This window comes from Somniosus microcephalus, chromosome 2, assembly GCF_052327205.1.
Source record: "Somniosus microcephalus isolate GS21.2 chromosome 2, FLI_Smic_1.0, whole genome shotgun sequence".
NCBI lineage: Eukaryota > Metazoa > Chordata > Chondrichthyes > Squaliformes > Somniosidae > Somniosus > Somniosus microcephalus.
This window is the reverse complement of record NC_140988.1, coordinates 212703975-212726303: the sequence shown is the minus strand read 5'-3', so window position 1 is coordinate 212726303 and position 22329 is coordinate 212703975. Positions and strand designations below refer to the sequence as shown.

At 46.7% G+C, this 22329-nt stretch overlaps 1 protein-coding gene across 3 annotated transcripts in view; it reads right to left on the bottom strand.

Annotated features, from left to right (window-relative positions):
• The window catches only part of n4bp2 (NEDD4 binding protein 2), a 132896-nt gene that overhangs the window by 14316 nt on the left and 96251 nt on the right, over positions 1–22329 (bottom strand). For all 3 annotated transcript variants that reach the window (XM_085968969.1, XM_085968975.1, XM_085968980.1), the window contains 2 exons: positions 21971–22159; positions 8786–8954 (listed from right to left, as the gene is read on the bottom strand). In XM_085968969.1, coding sequence (XP_085825095.1) covers positions 8786–8954; positions 21971–22159 — 358 coding nt within the window. The remainder of the gene's footprint in view (positions 1–8785; positions 8955–21970; positions 22160–22329) is intronic.

The window sequence follows — 22329 nt, the reverse complement described above, 5'->3', positions numbered from 1 at the left end:
TCTAAAGAAAGCTGACGATTCCAGAACCGTCCTAAGTGTATTTACGTTTCGGCCGGACAAAAATTGCGCCCGTGGTATCCAAAAAACGTTCAACATTCCGCTCATTAGCATCTCATTATCCGCTCATTAGCGACAGAGTGACCTCGAGGTCGACCAACCGTACGCCGGGTTCCTGGCGCGTGCGGGTGGGCCCTCCTACAGTCGAGTGACGGGACGATTGACCAATCCTACGCTTTGGTGACCCGACGGTCGACCAATTGGTGCGTGTTTGGGCGGGCCTTATCGTTCTGAACCGAGGTGAGTCGCCGCCATCGTGATTCTAAACTTTTCATTTCTTTTTCCCGCTTTCTGCGTGTTTCTTTTCAAATCTACATTTCCAGCAAAAAAAAAGTTGCTTTTAAAACACAAATTGTTTTTAAAAAAAGTTAATTAATTTGTAAATCTTTTCTCTAACCTCTATAATTCTCCTACCTTTCACCGTTTTTCCAGGCCCGGGGCCTAGGCTTCTCCAACTGCCAGCAGTGCAACTCTAGACCCAGGCTCCCGGCCTAGGCAGAGACAAACACTGGCAGAGGAGAGAGGGTGTGCTGCCTCAGCTCCATTCCCAGGGTCAGTAGGTGGGGAGGCTTCATAAGCAACTGGGGTAGGTCGCAAGCCCCGAATAATAATCTGAAGATCCTGTGTTTGCAGCTGAGGAAATTTCTTCTGCTGACAGCCCCAGATTAACGGCAGCCATCTTTGTCAAGGAGGGCGAAAAGTTTCAGTGCGACGCCATTTTGATTCAGTGTGTAACAGAGTGCCTGCGTGGCCATCTTAGTACAGGAACATAGAGTGGGTGGGGCTTCTGTGCTCCAAATCGGGTCCTGGTGACAGACAGACAATCGATTGTGTGGGCGGGGCCTAATCTTTCCAACTGAAAAGCAAGCGGCGGCCATTGTTTGTGGTACAACACTGAGAGGTGAGGACCACTTTTTTAATAAAAAGATTGGTGAGGTTGTAAAGTGTATGTTATAGAAAGATTTACCAAAAATGTTTTATAAGTACAGGAAACTTTGTGCTATCCGGAGGTGAGCTATCCGGCAATCTGGAGCCACCACAAAAATCAGCAGCCGTTTTTTATTCTTTGTTTGTTTATTTTCCTTTGTTTGAACAGTCAAGCTGGGCAAGGTCTGTAGCTATAGCAACAGCTTCAGCTGCAGAGCTTTAGGGCCACACCCGAAGCTGTTGCTAAGCAAGTGTTTGTTGTCAAATACGGAGATAAGAATCTCCGTATCTCTCAACATTAACTCTGGAGAGTAGGGCAGTTTTAAGGCAAGGCAGCAGCTCGGTCCCGTGGGTGCCGGATAGCACAAAGTTTCCTGTACTTGAAGTATATCTCCCCCCTCCCTTTCCACCCCCCTTCCCCCTCCTCCCCCCCTCCCCCCCACACCGACCTCCTTCCCCTCCCCCTTCCCCTCCTCCCCTTCCCATCCGCTCTCTCTTCCCCCCCAGTCGCTCCCTCTCTTGCCCCAGTCGCTCCCTCTCTCCCCCCCAGTCGCTCCCTCTCTCCCCCCGTCGCTCCCTCTCTTCCCCCCCAGTCGCTCCCTCTCTTCCCCCCCAGTCGCTCCCTCTCTTCCCCCCCAGTCGCTCCCTCTTCCCCCCCAGTCGCTCCCTCTCTTCCCCCCCAGTCGCTCCCTCTCTTCCCCCCGTCGCTCCCTCTCTTCCCCCCCAGTCGCTCCCTCTCTTCCCCCCCAGTCGCTCCCTCTCTTCCCCCCCAGTCGCTCCCTCTCTTCCCCCCCAGTCGCTCCCTCTCTTCCCCCCCAGTCGCTCCCTCTCTTCCCCCCCAGTCGCTCCCTCTCTTCCCCCCCAGTCGCTCCCTCTCTTCCCCCCCAGTCGCTCCCTCTCTTCCCCCCCAGTCGCTCCCTCTCTTCCCCCCCAGTCGCTCCCTCTCTTCCCCCCAGTCGCTCGCTCTCTTCCCCCCAGTCGCTCGCTCTCTTCCCCCCGTCGCTCTCTTTCTCTTCCCCCCAGTCGCTCTCTCTCTTTTCCCCCGTCGCTCTCTCTCTTCCCCCCAGTCGCTCTCTCTCTTCCCCCCAGTCGCTCCCTCTCTTCCCCCCAGTCGCTCGCTCTCTTCCCCCCAGTCGCTCGCTCTCTTCCCCCCAGTCGCTCGCTCTCTTCCCCCGTCGCTCTCTTTCTCTTCCCCCCAGTCGCTCTCTCTCTTTTCCCCCCAGTCGCTCTCTCTCTTTTCCCCCGTCGCTCTCTCTCTCTTTTCCCCCCAGTCGCTCTCTCTCTTTTCCCCCCAGTCGCTCTCTCTCTCTTTTCCCCCCAGTCGCTCTCTCTCTCTTTTCCCCCCAGTCGCTCTCTCTCTTTTCCCCCCAGTCGCTCTCTCTCTCTCTCTCTTCCCCCCCCAGTCGATCTCTCTCTCTCTTCCCCCCCAATCGCTCTCTCTCTTCCCCCCCCCCCCAAGTCGCTCTCTCTCTTCCCCCCCCACCCTCAGTCGCTCTCTCTTCCAACAACATGCCCTCAAAAGACCCTCAGCACCGCCGGGCACTTCAGCTAGTCCTATATATTTTGATTCATGTTTCTTAGATCACCCTCGTGGATTAAACCTACTTCCCCATACCTCTGATGATGTGTATCCCTGCATCAAGATCCAGGTAAGCTTTCGGTAATGTATAGTAAATCTATCAATTAACCACCTTTAGTTTACTGGACGTATCCTGTGCTTCCACAAGATTGCACTCAGTCATTGAGTGGTACAAGATCACACCTTGTTTTAAGTTTAAACTATCAAGCAAACTTATTTTATAAGAGATAAACAAGCACTCAAGTATCAGTCATACAAGAGTTATGTATTTATACATCCACCTAATTTAAGTAGACAAAATACTAAACAGATTACAACTCTAAGTAGTGTTTTTTTTGTTAGAGTTTAACACCGTGGAGACTAATTAATCTAAACTGTTCCTTGGAAATTTAAAACTCTATTTCCAGAATTTCAAATTGATCAGTTGCTTGTCTGAAATTTTCAAACAATTTTTTTGATTTGAACAGAATAGTTCTTTTTATATCTCAGAAAAGTGTTACCGCGAATTGCTGGATTTTGAATACAGCACTACTCACAACTTAAAAAGCTTCCACAAAAAACTTTGTTTCTTCCTTTCAGATGTCAAGGATCACAAGCTTCAACAACTCTTGGACACCAACGCCCCTCCGGATCCTTCTTCCCCTTCACTTTCCTCTGACCCCATCCCTTCTTCTAATCTCACCGTCTGCCGTGTTTTCACTATCCCCTCTGACCTTCCCCTCTCTGACCATGAACAATCAGTCCTCAGCAAAGGCCTGAGCTTCATCCCCTTACACCCCCATCTGAATGAATTTCGAGCTTGGCACAATGAGCTCTTTTTCCATTGCCTTCGTCTCCATGCCCACTTCTTTGGCCAGGAGTCTTCCCCCAGCACGGCGGATCCCGTCTCCCGCTTTCAGAATTCTCGTTCTACCTGGACTCCTCCCCTCTGACCTCTTACCCTCTCTAGATCTTTTCATTGCTAACTGCCGGTGTGACATCGGCCACCTCAATTTCTCTGCTCCCCTCACTCACTCCAACCTACCTCCCTCTGAACTTGCAGCACTCCGTTCTCTCCGATCCAACCCTAACATTGTCGTTAAACCTGCTGACAAGGGTGGTGTCGTTGTTGTTTGGCGAACCAACCTCTACCGTGCGGAGGCTGAGCGCCAACTCTCTGACACCTCCTCCTACCTCCCGCTGGACCATGACCCCACTACCAAATATCAAGCCATTGTTTCCAAGACTGTCACTGACTTCATCTCCTCTGGAGTTCTTCCCTCCATGGCTGTCAACCTCATAGTCCCCCAACCCCGCACAGCCCGCTTCTACCTCCTTCCCAAGATCCACAAACAGGGCTGCCCTGGTAGACTCATCGTTTCAGCCAGTTCTTGCCCCACGGAACAGATTTCTTCCTATCTCGACTATTTCTTCTCCCCTTGTCCAGTCTCTTCCCACCTACATTCATGACTCTTCCGACGCCCTCCACCACTTGAACAGTTTCCTGGCCCCAACCGTCTACTTTTCACTATGGACGTCCAATCCCTCTACACCTCCATCCCCCATCAGGACGGCCTGAGGGCACTCCGCTTCTTCCTTGAACAGAGGTCCAACCAGTCCCCATCCACCACCACCCTCCTCCGCCTGGCTGAATTTGTTCTCACATTGAACAACTTCTCCTTTGAATCCACTCACTTCCTCCAAATTAAAGGTGTTGCTATGGGAATCTGCATGGGCCCTAGCTACGCCTGCCTTTTCGTGGGATATGTGGAACATTCTTTGTTCCAGTCCTACTCAGGTCCCCTCCCTCACCTCTTTGTCCAGTGCATTGATGACTGTATGGGTGCCGTTTCCTGCTCTCACCCTGAACTAGAAAATTTCATTCACTTTGCTTCCAATTACCACCCTTCCCTCATCTTCACATGGTCCATCTCCGACTCTTCCCTTCCCTTCCTCGACTTCTCTGACTCCATTTCTGGGGATAGGCCATCAACAAACATCCACTATAAGCCCACTGACTCCCACAGCTAGCTGGACTACACTTCCTCCGACCCTGCTTGCTGTAAGGACTCTGTTCCATTCTCCCAGTTTCTCCGTCTCCGCCGCATCTGCTCTGACGATGCCACCTTCCATACTAGTGCTTCCAATATGTCTTATTTTTTCCTCAACCGAGGATTCCCCTCTACCCCATGGTTGACATGGCCCTCGACCGTGTCCGTTCCATTTCCAACACTTCTGCTCTCATCCCTTGCCCTCCCTCCCAGAACCACAACAAGAGTTCCCCTTGTCCTCACCTTTCACCCCACCAGCCTCCACATTCAACGGATCATCCTCCGCCATCTCGAACGTGATCCCCCCCCCCCCTTTCAGCTCCCTTCGCACCCTGGTCCACTCCTCTATCACCCCCAACACCCCTTCCCCTTCCGACGGTACCTTCCCGTGCAAGCGCAGGAGATGCAACACCTGCCCTTTTACCTCCTCCCTTCCCACTGTCCAGGGCCCCAAACACTCCTTCCAGATGAAACAGCGATTTACTTGTACTTCTTGCAATTTAGTATACTGTATTCGCTGCTCACGATGCGGTCTCGTCGACATTGGGAAGACCAAACGCAGACTGGGTGACCGCTTTGAAGAACACCTCCATTCAGTCCGTAAGTGTGGCCCCGAGCTTCCGGTTGCCTGTCACTTTAATTCCCCACTCCACTCTCACTCTGATCTCTCCATCCTTGGCCTCTTACACTGTTCCAATGAAGCTCAACGTAAGCTCGAGGAACAGCACCACATCTTTCGATTAGGCACTTTACAGCCTTCTGGACTCAACTTCGAGTTCAACAATTTCAGACTTTAACCTCGACACCTATGTTTTCTTTTTTCTCTCACATGGCCGCTGTTGATGATTCTGCCATTGCCATTTACACCTCAGCTAGAGTCATCTTTTGTTTCTTAACTTGCACCATCATCCCTTTTGTCTTTTAATCTCTCCTGCCTCCCACCCTATCACAGACCTTCCCTTTGTTCTTTCCTCCCCATCTCCCTTACCCTGCCCCACACTTGCTTAAAAATGTTACCCCTCCAACTTTTTCCAGTTCTGACGAAGGGTCATCGACCTGACACGTTAACTCTGTTTCTCTCTCCAAGATGCTGCCTGACCTGCTGAGTGTTTCCAGCATTTTCTGTTGTTGTTTAAAATGCTCCTGTCAGCCATATATAAACTGAATCAAGCACACAACACTCTAAAATTGAAATAGTCCTGTGAGAAGAAAAATCGGGCAACTGCTAGCATTGCAGCACCCCTCGGGTAACTGGGGCCTAGAGTCCATGATCGGGCTTGGGGGGGGGGGGGTCCATGATCAGGGGTTGGGCCCAGGGGAGCATGAGAGCAGCGATCAGGTCCTATAACCTGGGGTTGGGAGGAGCAACCCTGCTCCTCCCGGTTCCACATTCAGCTAAGTTACTTACCTTCATGGTTGGCAGGATGGATGGTGCTTACTTACCTTTTGGTGGCAACCACCAGCTAGGCAATCCACGACAGGAAAATCTGAGCAGAGCTGGCCCAATGCCAGCCAAATTTGTCAGAGGAGTCCTAAAATAGGAGGTAGGCCATGTGCAAGAGGCCGAACACCTGTAGTGTATGTACCTTTAAGAGGAACTATGTTTTTTTGAAGCCCCTGTGTACTGTAGTACCGGTAGTGACCACTCGGGTATATAAGCCTGTATAACGTCTTGTATAGTTAGTTCACCTCCAGACTTTGTTCAGTAAACACTTGTTAAATCAACTCCTGCATTCCGTGTCTCCATTAACACACGGATTCAACAACACCAGTTTTAGACAGCCACCAATATGGGATCAGACTTATTTCAGGTGACCTGTTGTGAAGGACATAGCTCTGCGAAATTGGTAGTTTGTTCCCCCCATTTCTGCCCAGAACGGGTGCAACAAGATTCAATTTCTATCCCATAATGTTTAAATCTTCACGACAGTGTTATTAAAGTTGAATGAAGAACTTTGGGATACTACAATGAGTGATATCTGGTATTTCTTTTCTGAGCATGTCAAAGCATTATCATACTATCTTAAAATATTAAATGCACCAGAATACCACTTCAGCATGTCTCTGACATAAAAACATGAAATATAATTAGAGTGCAGTGGGTAATTTTCAGTGAAAAATTCCAAGATTTTAAGATAAATCAAAAGGACAGAATATACATAATGACATGATGGTTCATCCAAAGCAGTGTTGTAGGTGTGTTATATCAACCATGTGCCAGTCGTTTATTTACCCGAGACACTTCATATCTAGGTGCATTTTTATGTGTATATCTACATATAAATATCTACTTTATCTATATATATAAATCGGTACTTCTGTCATTCTGTCTGTCTATCTGTCTGTCATCGCGTGTGCTTATGGGTATGCACTCGAAAGTTACAGGGCGTACCTACGCGCGCGTTACCTCCAAAGAAAGCTTATGCTTCCGAGACGGTTTTAAGCGTATTTACGTTTTGGCCGGGCTAAAATCCCGCCCGCGGTATCTCAAAAACCTTCAACATTCCGCTCATTAGCATCTCATTATCCGCTCATTAGCGACAGAGTGACCTCGAGCTCGACCAATCGTACACCGGGTTGCTGGCGTGTGCCGCCGGGCCAATCGGTGCGCGTGGGCCGGGCTTTATCGTTCTGAACCGAGGTGAGTCGCCGCCATCTTGATTCCAAACTTTTCCTTTCTTTTTCCCGCTTTCTGCGTCTTAAAAAAAACGTTGCTTTTAAAACACATTGTTTTAAAAAAAAATGATTTAGAAAGTAATTAACTTATCTAATCTCATTAATTTTCCTACCTTTCCCCGTTTTTCCAGGTAGGCCTAGAAGCCTCGGCATCTCCTCCGCACCCACGCCCGAGCTAGGCACCTCCCGGCCCCACTCGAAGGCTGGAGGGCCGAGCCTCAGCCCAGCGCCGCTAGGGTGCGCGCGCAGCAGGAGCGGAGACGTCTCTCTCTGCCGGGGCTTGCTGAGCGTCCAGCGTTACCCTGGCAACCGGGCCCGCCGGACGTCTCGCACAGCCGCAATCGGCGGTCTTCACCTCAGGGGGAGGGGCGGCCGCGACCCTCGGGGGGGGGGGGGGGGGGGGGCCGCGACCCTCGGGGGGGGGGGGGGCCGCGACCCTCGGGGGGGGGGGGGGGGCGCGCGCGCAGCAGGAGCAGCTGAGACGCGGCGTCTCTCTCTCTGGCTTGGTCAGCGTCACGGTTGCCCTGGCAACCGGGCCCGCCGGCCGAGAGAGACGCCGCGTCTCAGCTCCTGCTGCGCGCGCAATTGGCGGTCTTCACCTCGGGGGGGGGGGGGGGGGGGCGCGACCTTCGGTGGGGGGGGGGGGGGCGCCCGCCGCCCTCCCTCCCCTCCCTCCATCCCCCCCCTCCCCTCCCCCACCCTTCCCCCCCGCCCTCCCCCCCTGCCCTCCCTTCCCCCCCGCCTCCCTTCCTCCCCCCGCCCTCCCTCCCCCTCCTCCCCCCGCCCTCCCCCCGCCCTCCCCCCCCTTCCCCACCCTCCCCCTCCCCGCCCTCCCTTCCCCTCCCTCCCGCCCTTCCCCTCCCCTGCCCTCTTCCCCCCCTCCCTCCCTTCCTTCCCCCCTTCCCCCGCCCTCCCTTCCTTCCCCCCTCCCCTCCCCCCTCCCTCCCTTCCCCACCCTCCCCCCCCCGCCCTCCCCTCCCCTCCCTCTCTTCCCCCCAGTCGCTCTCTCTCTTCCCCCCAGTCGCTCTCTCTCTTCCCCCCAGTCGCTCTCTCTCTTCCCCCCAGTCGCTCTCTCTCTTCCCCCCAGTCGCTCTCTCTCTTCCCCCCAGTCGCTCTCTCTCTCTCTTCCAACAACAACATGCCCTCGAAAAAGCCTCGGCACCGCCGGGCACTTCAGCTAGTAAATTTATATATTCAGGTGGAAAACTTGTTTTTTCCTCCTACAATTCCAGGATTTTTTAAATTGGAAATTATGTTTGCTGAGGTGGAATTGCTCATGCTATAATACATCGGTGATGTCTGCAGTTCATTAAGGCTCTGCCAGATAGCAGGCTCTCAGTAGATGTGCGTATTTGTGCGCGTGCAGATGTCCATTGTTCAGCTCTGGAAGCTAGTCTGGAAGGGGCAATGATAAATAAGCAGAGACATTGAGATAAGGAGAAATGAGAGACTTTCTTTTTCTTTCACAAGTTGACTCTCAGTAATCCTTTGACCATATGCGTTACCAGTGACCTACCATTAATCTTCTCAAGCAGCACTTTGTCCAGGTGGTACAGGGCTTCGTCCACATGAAGGCCATGCAGGTCAAAAACATTTTGTGGAAGCAATGACACATTCACTCGCTTCAAAATTCTTACAGCAGCTCTGTGGTTAGCTTCTTTCATCTTTTCTCCATGAAGGTGACCCTTTAAAAATACTTGATTATATTAAAACTCAAATCATAACATTACAGACACAGTTAAATTAATACATTTCTGACCAAGTAAAATAGTACTGTACTTATTGTACCAAAGAATTGGCGCAATTCCAGTAAATGTAACACAGCTTTCAAAGACAAGTAAACATGCTCTCACTACTCTGAACTATCTGGATGTTCACCAGCATTATATAGGTAGCACAAGATGTACATCAGTATGAACTTTACTTCTGGTTGCAAGCAGACTTGCATATTATGATAATTTATGTTCAGATACATTTTGTTCAACAAAATGCTTGGCTTCTTCCCTGATGATTCAATGGGTAAATGCACTTTGTGATGACAAAGTATTTAGACCAGGAAGGTCTCATGCTTCAATCCTCGGTCTGTGCTGAGGTAACTGATCCCAGCCAGGACAGTGGTGGGCACTACAATTCACCTCACATGCACATCATGAATGGTGTTGAAATAGCTAAGGATAAAATTGAGAGAGATCCAAGAATCTTTTGTCAGCTTGATGGTTAACATATCCAATCAAATGTAAGAAGTCACACAACACCAGGTGTTGTGTGACTTCTTACATTTGTCCACCCCAGTCCAACTCCGGCATCGCCACACCATATCCAATCAATGCAGCGCAGCAATTAACAAAGTTGGTAGGTAGTTGAACTACAATAGAATGCCAATCGGAGGTAGTCACAATCAAGCTGTACAATGCTCTGGTCAGTCGGTATCCTGTATCTTGAGTATCGTGTAGTTCTGGTCGCCAAGAAACATAAAAGAGACAGTCAAGTGCTGGAGGCAGTGCAGAGAAGAGCCACAAGGCTGATCCATAGTGTAAAAGGTATAAGTAATGAAGGAAGACTGGAGAAACTGACTTTTGAGCATGAATAAGAGGTGTCTGAGGAGTCATTTTATAGAAGCATATTAGATAGTTAAGAGTATGGAAAAGGTAAATCTGGAATAATACAAATTAAAGTGCAAATGTGGGACAAAAGAATACAAGTTTAAACTAGTATAAGGTAAATTTAAGACAGTTATCAGGAAACTGTTGCAGAACAATCAGTAAAGTGTCAGTCTTGGCTCAGTGGTAACACTCTCCTCTGAGTCAGTAGGTTCAAGCCCCACTCCAGAGTCCTGAGCACATTACCTAGGTTGACACTTCATTGCAGCACTTCATCAGCGAAGATGCTGTCTTTCAGATGAGATGTTAAACCAAGGTCCTGTCTGCCCTCTCAGATGCATCTTAAAGATCCCATTACACATTTGAAAGAAGGGCTGGGGAGTTCTCCTGGTGCCCTGGCCAATACTTACCCCTCAATCAACATCACCAAAAACCAATTATCTGGTCATTTACCTTATTGCTCTTTGTGGGACCTTGTTGTGTAGATTTCCCTGTATTACAACAGTGAGCACACTTCAAAAGTAGTTTATTGGCTATGAAGTGCTTTGGGACATCCTGAAGTCATGAAAGGTGATGCATAAATGCAAGTACCTTCTTTTTTCTTTCAACACATGGAATGGACTTACCAATAGAATAGAGGAGGCAAAAACCCTGGAATCAATTGTTGGGCAATTAGTTGCTGCAAGGAAGAGAACGTAGGGTCTTTCTAATTGAATAAAGATGGAACCAATTAGCCGTCCACATTTTTTATTATCTTGTGACCTTGTAATCTAACTGTCGCCAATGAACACCTACTGTAATTTGCATAGGTGTAGACATCAAATAAGGACATGGCCCCCTTCTATTTCTCATCTACATGCTGCCCCTCGGTGAGATCATCCAAAAATGCAGCGTCAGTTTCCACATGTACGCTGACGACATCCAGCTCTATCTCACCACCACTTCTCTCGACCCCTCCACTGCTCGTCCGACATCCAGTATTGGATGAGCAGAAATTTCCTCCAAGAGCGAAGCCATTGTCTTCGGTCCCCACCACAAACTCCATTCCCTAGCCACCGACTCCATCCTTCTCCCTAGCATCTGTCCGAGGCTGAACTAGACTGTTCGCAAACATTTAGTCATATTTGACCCTGAAATTAGCTTCTGACCACATATCCGTACCATTGCTAAGACCGCCTACTTCCACCTCCATAACATCGCCCGACTCCACCCCTGCCTCAGCTCATCTACTGTTGAAACCCAAACATGCAGCAAAGGCAGAGTAGTTTTAAGGGGGATTTTAATTTCACATAGATTGGGATAAGCAGACTAGCATGTCAGAAAGGTAGTGAATTGAGTGTATCCGGGATAGTTTTCTGCAACAATATGTCCTAGAACCAACAAGGGGGCATGCCATATTAGATTTAGTAATGAGTATGAGCCAGATTTAGTTAACAGCCTCATGGTGCGTGAACATTTATCTAATAGATATCGTAACATGAGCGATTTCAACGTAGTCTTTGAAAGGGAGAAATGCGAAACAGCTACTAAGATTCTAGATTTAGGTAAGGCTGACTTCAATGTGATGAGACAGAGACTGTCCACAGTAAACTGGGCAATTCTGTTAATGGGTAAAATGACAGATGATCAAGGGGAGGTGTTCAAAAAAGAATTTAACGTGATACAAAACCAGTTTATACCCCTAAGGGGCAAAAGCTCTACTTGCTAAAAAAAAAAGCTATGGATGACTAAAGAGGCAAGAGACAATATGAAACTAAAAGAAAAAGCATACAAAAATGCAAAAAATAGCACAGATCCTGGAGAATGGGAAAGATACAAAGAACAGCATAGACAGACAAAACAGACAGTAAGTGCTACAAAAAGGGAATATGAAAAGAAACTTGCAAGGGATATCAAAATCTTCGCAAAAGACAAGGCTGAAGCGTTTGCAACCATCTTCAACCAGAAGTGCTGAGTGGATGATCCATATCGGCCTCGGCCTCAGGTCCCCACCATCACAGAAGCCAGTCTTCAGCCAATTCGATTCACGCCACGTGATATCAAGAAACAGCTGAGTGCACTAAATACAGCAAAGGCTATGGGCCCTGACAACATCCCGGCTGTCATGCTGAAGACTTGTGCTCCAGAACTAGCCGCGCCTCTAGCCAAGCTGTGGAAAACTGCCCCGGTATGTCCTGTCCACAAAAACACAGAAAAATAGGAGCAGGAGTAGGCCATTCGGCCCTTCGAGCCTGCTCCACCATTTAATATGATCATGGCCGATCCTCTATCTCAATACCATATTCCCGCTCTCTCCCCATACCCCTTGATGCCTTTTGTGTCTAGAAATCTATCTATCTCCTTCTTAAATATATTCAGTGACTTGGCCTCCACAGCCTTCTGTGGTAGAGAATTCCACAGGTTCACCACCCTCTGAGTGAAGGCATTTTTCCTCATCTCAGTCCTAAATGTCCTACCCCATATCCTGAGACTGTGACCCCTCGTTCTAGACCCCCCCAGCCAGGGAAAACATCCTCCCTGCATCCAGTCTGTCTAGCCCTATCAGAATTTTATACGTTTCAATGAGATCCCCTCTCATTCTTCTAAACTCTAGTGAATACAGGCCTAGTCGACCCAATCTCTCCTCATACTACAGTCCTGCCATCCTAGGAATCAGTCTGGTGAACCTTCGCTGCACTCCCTCTATGGCAAGTATATCCTTTCTTAGGTAAGGAGACCAAAACTGCACACAGTACTCCAGGTGTGGTCTCACCAAGGCCCTGTATAACTGTAGTAAGACATCCTTGCTCCTGTACTCAAATCCTCTTGCAATGAAGGCCAACATACCATTTGCCTTCCTAACTGCTTGCTGCACCTGCATGTTTGCTTTCAGTGACTGGTGTACAAGAACACCTAGGTCCCTCTGTACATCAACATTTCCCAATCTATTACCATTTAAATAATACTCTGCCTTTCTGTTTTTCCTACCGAAGTGGATAACTTCACATTTATCCACGTTATACTGCATCTGCCATGTATTTGCCCACTCACTCAACTTGTCTAAATTGCCTTGAAACCTCTTTGCAGCCTCCTCACAACTCACAATCCCACCTAGTTTCGTGTCGTCAGCAAACTTGGAAATATTACATTTGGTTCCCTCATCCAAATCATTGATATATATTGTGAATAGCTGGGGTCCAAGCACAGATACCTGCGGTACCCCACTAGTCACCGCCTGCCACCCTGAAAAAGACCCATTTATTCCTACTTTCTGTTTCCTGTCAGTTAACCAATTTTCAATCCATGCAAGTATATTACCCCCAATCCCATGTGCTTTAATTTTGCACACTAACCTCTTATGTGGGACTTTATCAAAGGCTTTCTGAAAATCCAAACAAGCAGGTCAAATCCAATCCAGCCAATTACCGCTCCATCAGTCTACTCTCAATCATCAGCAAAGTGATGGAAGGTGTTGTCGACAGTGCTATCAAGCGGCACTTACTCACCAATGCTCAGTTTGGGTTCCGCCAGAACCACTCAGCTCCCGACCTCATTATAGCCTTGGTCCAAACATGGACAAAAGAGCCTTGAAACCTCTTTTGACCATGTTTGGACCAAGGCTATAGAAGTGAGGCAAGAGTGACTGCCCTTGACATCAAGGCAGCATTTGGCAGAGTGTGGCATCAAGGAGCCCGAGTAAAACTGAAGTCAATGGGAATCAGGGGGGGAAACTCTCCACTAACTGGAGTCATACCTAGCACAAAGGAAGATGGTTGTGGTGGTTGGAGGTCAATCATCTCAGTCCCAGGACATCGCTGTAGGAGTTCCTCAGGACAGTGTCCTAGGCCCAACCATCTTCAGCTGCTTCATCAATGACCATCCCTCCATCATAAGGTCAGAAATGGGGATGTTCGCTGATGATTGCAGTGTTCAGTTCCATTTGCAACTCCCCAGATAATGAAGCAGTCCATGCCCGCATGCAGCAAAGAATGGCCAACATTCAGGCTTGGGCTGATAAATGGCAAGTAACATTCGCACCACACAAGTGCCAGGCAATGACTCCTCATACGACAACCCTTTTGTCCCAGGGTTTAGTCTGGTAAACCTTTGTTGAACCGCCTCTAAGACAAGTATATCCCTCCTTCGATAAGGAGACCAAAACAGTACACAGTACTCCAGGTGTGGTCTTGCCAAAGCCCTGTACTCTTGTACTCTAACCCCCTAGTAATAAAGGCCAACATGTCATTTGTCTTCCTAATGGCTTGCCGCACCTGCACATTCGCTTTAAGTGACTCATGTACAAGGGCACCCAGGTCCCTTTGAACATCTGCATTCCCCAATCTTTCACCATTTAGGAAATACTCTGCCTTTCTGTTTTTTCTACCAAAGTGGATAACTTCACATTTATCCACATTATATTCCATCTGCCATGTTCTCGCCCACTCACTGAGCCTGTCGAGATCCCCCTGAAGCCTCTTCACAATTGACACTGCCACCTAGCTTTGTATCATCAGCAAATTTGGAAATGTTACATTTAATCCCCTCATCCAAATCATTGATCTAGATTGTGAATAGCTGGGGCCCAAGCACCGATCCTTGCGGGACCCCACTAGTCACAGCCTGCCATCCTGAAAAAGACCCGTTTATCCCTACTCTTTGTTTTCTGTCTGTTAACCAATTCTCAATCCATGCTAGTATATTACCCCCAATTCCATGTGCCCTAATTTTGTTCACCAACCTGTGTGGGACCTTATCGAAGGCCTTCTGAAAATTCAGATACACCACATCTACCGGTTCCCCTTTGTCGACTCCACTAGTTACATCCTCAAAGAACTCCAATAGGTTTGTCAAACAGGACTTCCCTTTCATAAATCCATGTTGACTCTGCCCAATCTTACTGTTAGTTTCTAAGTGCCCAATTATTGCATCCTTTATAATAGATTCCAGCATTTTCCCAACTACTGATGTGAGGCTAACAGGTCTGTAGTTCCCCGTTTTCTCTCTCCCTCCTTTCTTAAATAGCAGGGTTACATTTGCTATCCTCCAATCTGCAGGAACCGTTCCAGAATCTATAGAATTTTGGAAGATGACAACCAATGCATCCACTATTCGAATGGCCACCTCTTTCAAAACCCTAGGATGTAGGTCATCCAGTCCTTGGGATTTATCGACTTTTAGTCCCATTAATTTTGCTAGTACTGTTTCTTTACTAATAATAATTTCTTTAAGTTCCTCATTCTCGCCACGCCCTTGGTTTTCTTGTATTTCTGGGAGTTTTTTTGTGTCTTCCTCCGTGAAGAGTAGGTGAGCACATTGCAGATGCCCTAACTATATTCTTCCAAAGTTCTCTTGATTCAGCATCCATTTCTTTAGACTGGAAAATTGAGCATGTCACTCCGCTATTTAACAATGGCAAGAGAAGGAAACCAGGGAATTATAGTCCAGTTAACCTAACATCTCTTGTCGTGAATTTACTAGAGTCTATAATTAAGAATAGGGTGACTGAACACCTTGAAAATTTTCAGCTGATCAGAGAGCCAGCATGGATTTGTGAAAGGTAGGTCACGCCTAATGAACCTGATTAAATTTTTTTGAAGAGGTGACTGAAGTAGTGGGGAATGTCTATGGATGTTACTTATATAGACTTCCAGAAGGCAAATAATGTCCATGGAATTGAAAGCAAACTATTGACCTGGTTAGGAAATTGGCTGAGCGGCAGGAGACAAAGAGTAGGGATAACGGGCAGGTACTCTAATTGGCAAGATGTGACTAGTGGTGTGCCGCAGGGATCTGTTTTGGGGCCTCAACTATTCACTGTACTTATTAATGACTTAGATGATGGGATAGAATGCCAGATATCCAAATTTGCCGATGACACAAAGATAGGAGGCATTGTAGGCAGTGTGGATGAAAGCATAAAATTACAAAGAGATACTGTATTGATAGATTAAGTGAATGGGCAAAACTGTGGCAAATGGATTTCAATGTAGGCAAATGCGAGGTCATCCACTTTGGACCTAAAAAAGGATAGAACGGGGTACTTTTGAAATGGTGTCAAGCTAAAAACAGTGGAGGTCCAAACAAATAGTAGTTTCTTCTAAAGTAGCTTCCTGCAATTTTTATACATCATTGCACAACTCGTGTTTCTATTAACACTCCACTAAACGTTTAAGAGGAAATCTATATTTACATTATTCCTGAGATTTGTTAGGACTATAGAATGACAGACAAAATAAAATTAACCAGCGAAACACACACTTCAAGAGCTGCAATTAGGATTGGCTCCGAGGTCGCAAGACTTGCAAATGACTCTGTCTGGGTTCCCAGGGCCATTGTGTATTGGGCCCCTCCCCCGCTCCAGCTACTGTCCAGTTCTCTGCGTGGCATTTAATTTGAAGTACGGGCGAGCTCTGGAACATGTGATTGGCCGCGCACCTTAGAGGGAACAGTGGGTCCAAAGAGACTTGTAGGTCCAGGTACATAGATCATTAAAATGTCATGAACAGGTACAGAAAATAATCAAAAAGGCTCATGGGATGTTGGCCTTTATATCTAGAGGACTTGAATACAAGGGGGCAGAAGTTATGCTACAGCTATACAAAGTCCTGGTTAGACCACACCTGGAGTACTGTGAGGAGTTCTGGGTACTACACCATAGGAAGGACTGGGTATTATGTAATGAGAAAGGATTAATTAGCAATCTTGTTGTGCGAGGCCCCTTGGGGCGGAGTGATCATAATATGATCGAATTCTTCATTAAGATGGAGAGTGAAGTAGTTGACTCAGAGACTAGGGTCCTGAATTTAAATAAAGGAAACTACGATGGTATGAGGCGCGAGTTGGGTAGGATTGATTGGGGAATGTTACTCAAAGGATTGACGGTGGATAGGCAATGGCAAACATTCAAAGATCGCATGGATGAACTACAAAATTTGTTCATCCCTGTTTGGCATAAAAATAAAACAAAAAAGGTGACTCAACTGTGGCTAACAAGGGAAATTAGGGATAGCATAAGATCCAAGGAGAAGACATACAAATTGGCCAGAAAAAGCAGTAAACCTGAGGATTGGGAGCAGTTTAGGATTCAACAGAGGACAAAGGGATTAATTAAGAAAGGGAAAATAGAATATGAGAGTAAGCTACCAGGGAACATAAAAACTGACTGTAAAAGCTTTTATAGATATGTGAAGAGAAAAAGACTGGTGAAGTCAAGCGTAGGTCCCTTGCAGTCAGAATCAGGGGAATTTATAATGGGAAACAAAGAAATGGCAGACCAACTAAATTCATACTTTGGTTCTGTCTTCACAAAGGAGGACACAAATAACCTCCCAGAGATGTCGGGGAACATAGGGTCTAATGAGAGGGAGGAACTAAAAGAAATCAGTATTTGTAGGGAAATGGTGTTAGGGAAATTGACGGGATTGAAGGCCGATAAAACCCCAGGGCCTGATAATCTACATCCTAGGATACTTAAGGAAGTGGCCCTAGAAATAGTAGATGCATTGCTGGTCATCTTCCAAAATTCTATAGACTCTGGAACAGTTCCCATGGATTGGAGGGTAGCTAATGTAACCCCACTGTTCAAAAAAGGTGGTAGAGAGAAAACGGGGAATTATAGACCGGCAAGCCGGACATCGGTAGTGGGGAAAATGCTAGACTCCATTATAAAAGATGAAATAGCAGAGCACTTGGAAAACAGTGACAGGATCGGACAAAGTCAACATGGATTCACAAAAGGTAAATCGTGCTTGACTAATCTACTGGAATTTTTTGAGGATGTAACTGGTAGAATAGATAAGGGAAAACCAGTGGATGTGGTGTATTTGGACTTTCAGAAGGTTTTCGAAAAGGTCCCGCATAAGAAATTAGCGTGTAAAGTTAAGGCACATGGGATTGGGGGCAAGATACTGACTTGGATAAAGAACTGGTCGGCAGACAGGAAGCAAAGAGTTGGAATAAACGGCTCTTTTTCCGAGTGGCAGGCAGTGACTAGTGGGGTACCGCAGGGATCGGTGCTAGGACCCCAGCTATTCACAATATATATATATATAAATGATCTAGATGAGGGAACTAGATGTAATATCTCCAAGTTTGCAGACGACACAAAGCTGGGTGGGCGTGTGTGCTGTGAGGAGGATGCCGAGAAACTCCAGTATGATTTGGACAGGTTGGGTGATTGGGCAGAAGCATGGCAGATGCAGTATAATGTGGATAAATGCGAGGTTATCCACTTTGGTGGCAAAAACAGGAAGGCAGATTATTATCTGAACGGCAATAGATTGTGAGAAGGGGAAGTGCAACGAGACCTGGGTGTCCTTGTGCACCAGTCACTGAAGGTAAGCATGCAGGTGCAGCAGGCGGTTAAGAAGGCAAATGGTATGTTGGCCTTCGTAGCAAGACGGTTCGAGTACAAGAACAAGGATGTCTTGATGCAGTTGTACAGGGCCTTGGTGAGACCACACCTTGAGTATTGTGTGCAGTTTTGGTCGCCTTATCTGAGGAAGGATGTTCTTGCCATGGAGGGAGTGCAGCGAAGATTCACCAGACCGATACCTGGGATGGCAGGAGTGACGTATGAGGAGAGATTGGGTCGATTGGGCTTATACTCGCTGGAGTTTAGGAGAATGTGAGGGAATCTCATTGAAACTTATAAAATTCTGACAGGACTAGACAGACTGGATGCAGGAAGGATGTTCCCGATGGCGGGGGAGTCCAGAACCAGGGGTCACAGTCTAAGGATAAGGGGTAAGCCATTTAGGACAGAGATGAGGAGGAATTTCTTCACCCAGAGAGTGGTGAACCTGTGGAATTCTCTACCACAGAAGGCAGTAGAGGCCAATTCATTAAATATACTCAAGAAGGAGTTGGATATATTTCTTAAGGCTAAAGGGATCAAGGGATATGGGGAGAAGGCAGGGACAGGGTACTGAATTTGGATGATCAGCCATGATCTCATTGAATGGCGGAGCAAGCTCGAGGGGCCGAATGGCCTACTCCTGCTGCTATCTGCTATGTTTCTATTCCCTTGGAGGGAGTACAGCGTAGGTTTACCAGAATGATACCTGGGCTCTAGGGGTTAAATTACGAGGCGATTTTACACAAACTAGAGTTTGTATTCCCTGGAATTTAGAAGGTTAAGGGGTGATTTGATCAAAGTTTTCAAGGTAATAAGCGGAACAGACAGAAACTACTTCCGCTGGTTGGAGAGCCTAGGACTGGGGGGCAGAGTCTAAAAATTAGAGCCAGACCTTTCAGGAGTGAAATTAGGAAACACAAAGGGTATTTCTGCAAACAATAATTGATGCTAGATCAATTGTTAATTTTTAATCTGAGATCGATAGATTTTTGTTAACCAAAGGTATTAAGGGATATGGGCCAAAGGCAGGTATATGGATTTAGATCGCAGATCCGCCATGATCTCACTGAATGGCGGAATAGGCTCGAGGGGCTAAATGGCCTACCCCTGTTCCTAAACACTCATCCATGCCTTTGTTGCCTCTAGACTTGACTATTCCAACGCAGTCCTGGCTGGCCTCCCACGTTCTATCCTACATAAACGTGATCCAAAACTCTGCTACTCGTGTCCTAACTCGCACCAAGTCCCGTTCACCCCTCACCCCTGTGCTCACTGACCTACACTGGCCCCCAGTTAAGCAATGCCTTGATTTTACAATTCTCATCCTTGTTTTCAAATCCCACCATGGCCTTGACCCTCCCCATCTCTGTAATCACCTCCAGCCCCACAACCCTGCGAGATATCTGCGCTCCTCTAATTGTGGCATCTTGAACATCCCCGACTTTATTCGCTCCACCATTGGCGGGCGTGCCATCAGCTGCCAAGGCCCTAAACTCTAATTCCCTCCACAAACCTCTATGCCTCGCTACCTCTCTTTCCTCCTTTAAGACACTCCTTAAAACCTACCTCTTTAACCAAGCTTTTGGTCATCTGCATCTCCTTGTGTGGCTTGGTGTCAAAATTTGTTTTATAACACACCTGTGAAGCGCCGTGGGACATTTTATTATGTTAAAGGCGTTATATAAATACACGTTGTTGTTGCATCAAGTTCAGCTGCGAAACCCATAACAGCATTGGCAAGCTAATTGACCAAGCTCAGGACATGAAAATCTGCACAATATATTTTCTTCTAGGAAAAGGAAACAAGTCTTCTTCATGCCTAACCTTTATAGATTCTTTTCCAGAAAAATTGATAAATATTTACAATTTAAAAATTTGGAGTGACGTTTTTTAAATGTTTTGACTACTTACTACTGTTCCGTCATTCTACAGAAAACAAATCTCTCATCAGGTTACCATCACAAGAATAATATTCAAATACAAATAACACTGTTGTACATTTAGTATGCCCTAAAAAGAGTCAGTAATGTTAGGGGTTAAAAGAGTATCAATGATTATATGTTCAATAATTGTAATTAATGACTGTGACATCAAGAGAGGTACTTGGCACATTCATTTCACTGCTTGAAACTGCAATAGTGATGCAGTTTTCAAATTACCCACAGTGCAACAAGGCAAGTGTGCATTTTTAGCAGATGGCATAACCACAATGAACATTTATCATTAATAATTTTTTTTGCTTGCAAGCGTAAAATTGACAATGCAGTGTTAAACAAGAAAAACCTGGAGGAGGACTACTTCCAGAACAAAATAATCCAACAGTGAGGATGATACCAATCGACTGCAACAGGACATAGAAAGGCTAGCAGAATGGGCAGACAAGTGGCAGATGGAATTTAATAGAGAAGTGTGAGGTGATGCATTTTGGCAGAAGGAACAGGGAGAGGCAATATACACTTACTGGCACAGTTTTAAAGAGTGTGCAGGGACAGAGGGACCTGGGAGTTAATGTGCATAGGTCCCTGAAGGTGGCAGGACATATTGAGAGAGTGGTTAGCAAAGCATATTGGATCTTGGGCTTCATAAATAGAGGTATTGAGTACAAAAGTAAGAAGTTATGCTGAACCTTTATAAAGCGCTGATTAGGCCACAACTGGAGTAGTAGCTACAAGGACAGGTTGAAGCAGCTGGATTTGTTTTCATTAGAGCAAAGGAGGTTGAGGGGTGATTTGATAGAGGTGTACAAGATTATGACGGGTTGGGATAGGCTAGACGGGGAAAGGCTGTTCCCACTAGTTGATGGTACAAGGTCTAGGGGACACAGATTTAAGGTTTTGGGCAAGAAATACAGGGGGGATGTGAGGAAAAACATTTTTACGCAGCGAGTGGTGAGGACTTGGGACTCGCTGCCGATGGAAGTGGTGGAAGCGGAGACACTCAATGTTTTCAAGGGGAGACTGGGTAGGTACTTGAGGGAAATAAACTTGCAGGGCTACAGGGATAGAGTGGGGGAATGGGACTGACTGGATTGCTCTACAGGGAGCCGGCACGGACTTGATGGGCTGAATGGCCTCCTTCTGTGCTGTTATGACTCTATGACCTGTAATTTTCTTGTGTTATTGCAGGTTATCTCCAGTAAGATAAATCTGCTTTTTGGTTTTTCATTTTCCCTCCAAGGAGATCTGCCATTTCAGGTTTCCACTCACCCAGAACTTCTCCAGTGAGATGGCACTTGTGTGTATTGGAACAGTTCAATTCATAGGATTACATAGGATATACAGCACAGAAACAGGCCATTCGGCCCAACTAGTCCATGCTGGCGTTTATGCTCCACTCGAGCCTCCTTCAGTCTTTCCTCGTCTAACTCTATTAGCATAACCCTCTATTCCCTTCTCCCTCATATGCTTATCTAGCCTCCCCTTAAATGCATCTATACTATTCGCTTCTACCACTCTGTGGTAGCGAGTTCCACATTCTCATCACTCTTTGGGTAAAGAAGTTTCTTCTGAATTCCCTATTTGATTTCTTGGTGACTATCTTATGTTGATGGCCTCTAGTTTTGCTCTTCCCCACAAGTGGAAACATTCTCTCTGTGTCTACTGTATCAAAACCTTTCATAATTTTAAAGACCTCTATTAGGTCACATTCACTTGCACGGAAAGTTGGTGTCATTGTTTGGTTAATCTGCAGGGGCCCAAACTAGAAAAAGTCAGTATCAACTCGTTACTTAGCTCCTTGATCACTATTGTTTTTTTAGTGTACTCACCTGCTGTGCATAAAATGTGGCCACCGCTTTCATGCCTCTTCGGTGAGCTTCTGCTGCCTTACTGAAGCACTCCTGCTGCTTGCGACGATGCAGAACTGCTTCAGCCCGAAAGTCTTCATAATCTGGGTACTCTACATCCTGGAATGCATGCTCACTTTCCAACTCCTTAACGTCCTTGTTCAGCATTGCCTAAAACAGACACAAAAGGCAAAAAAAAATTTTTTTTAGCCGTAGTGATAAATTTGAAAGCAGCATCAATTCCCCCTGATTATTACAGGTCTGATTTTTTTTGCTAAAACCATAAAGTGAATAATTTACAGTAATTATAGTCTCTAGACTCCAAGTATTTTTAAGAAGTT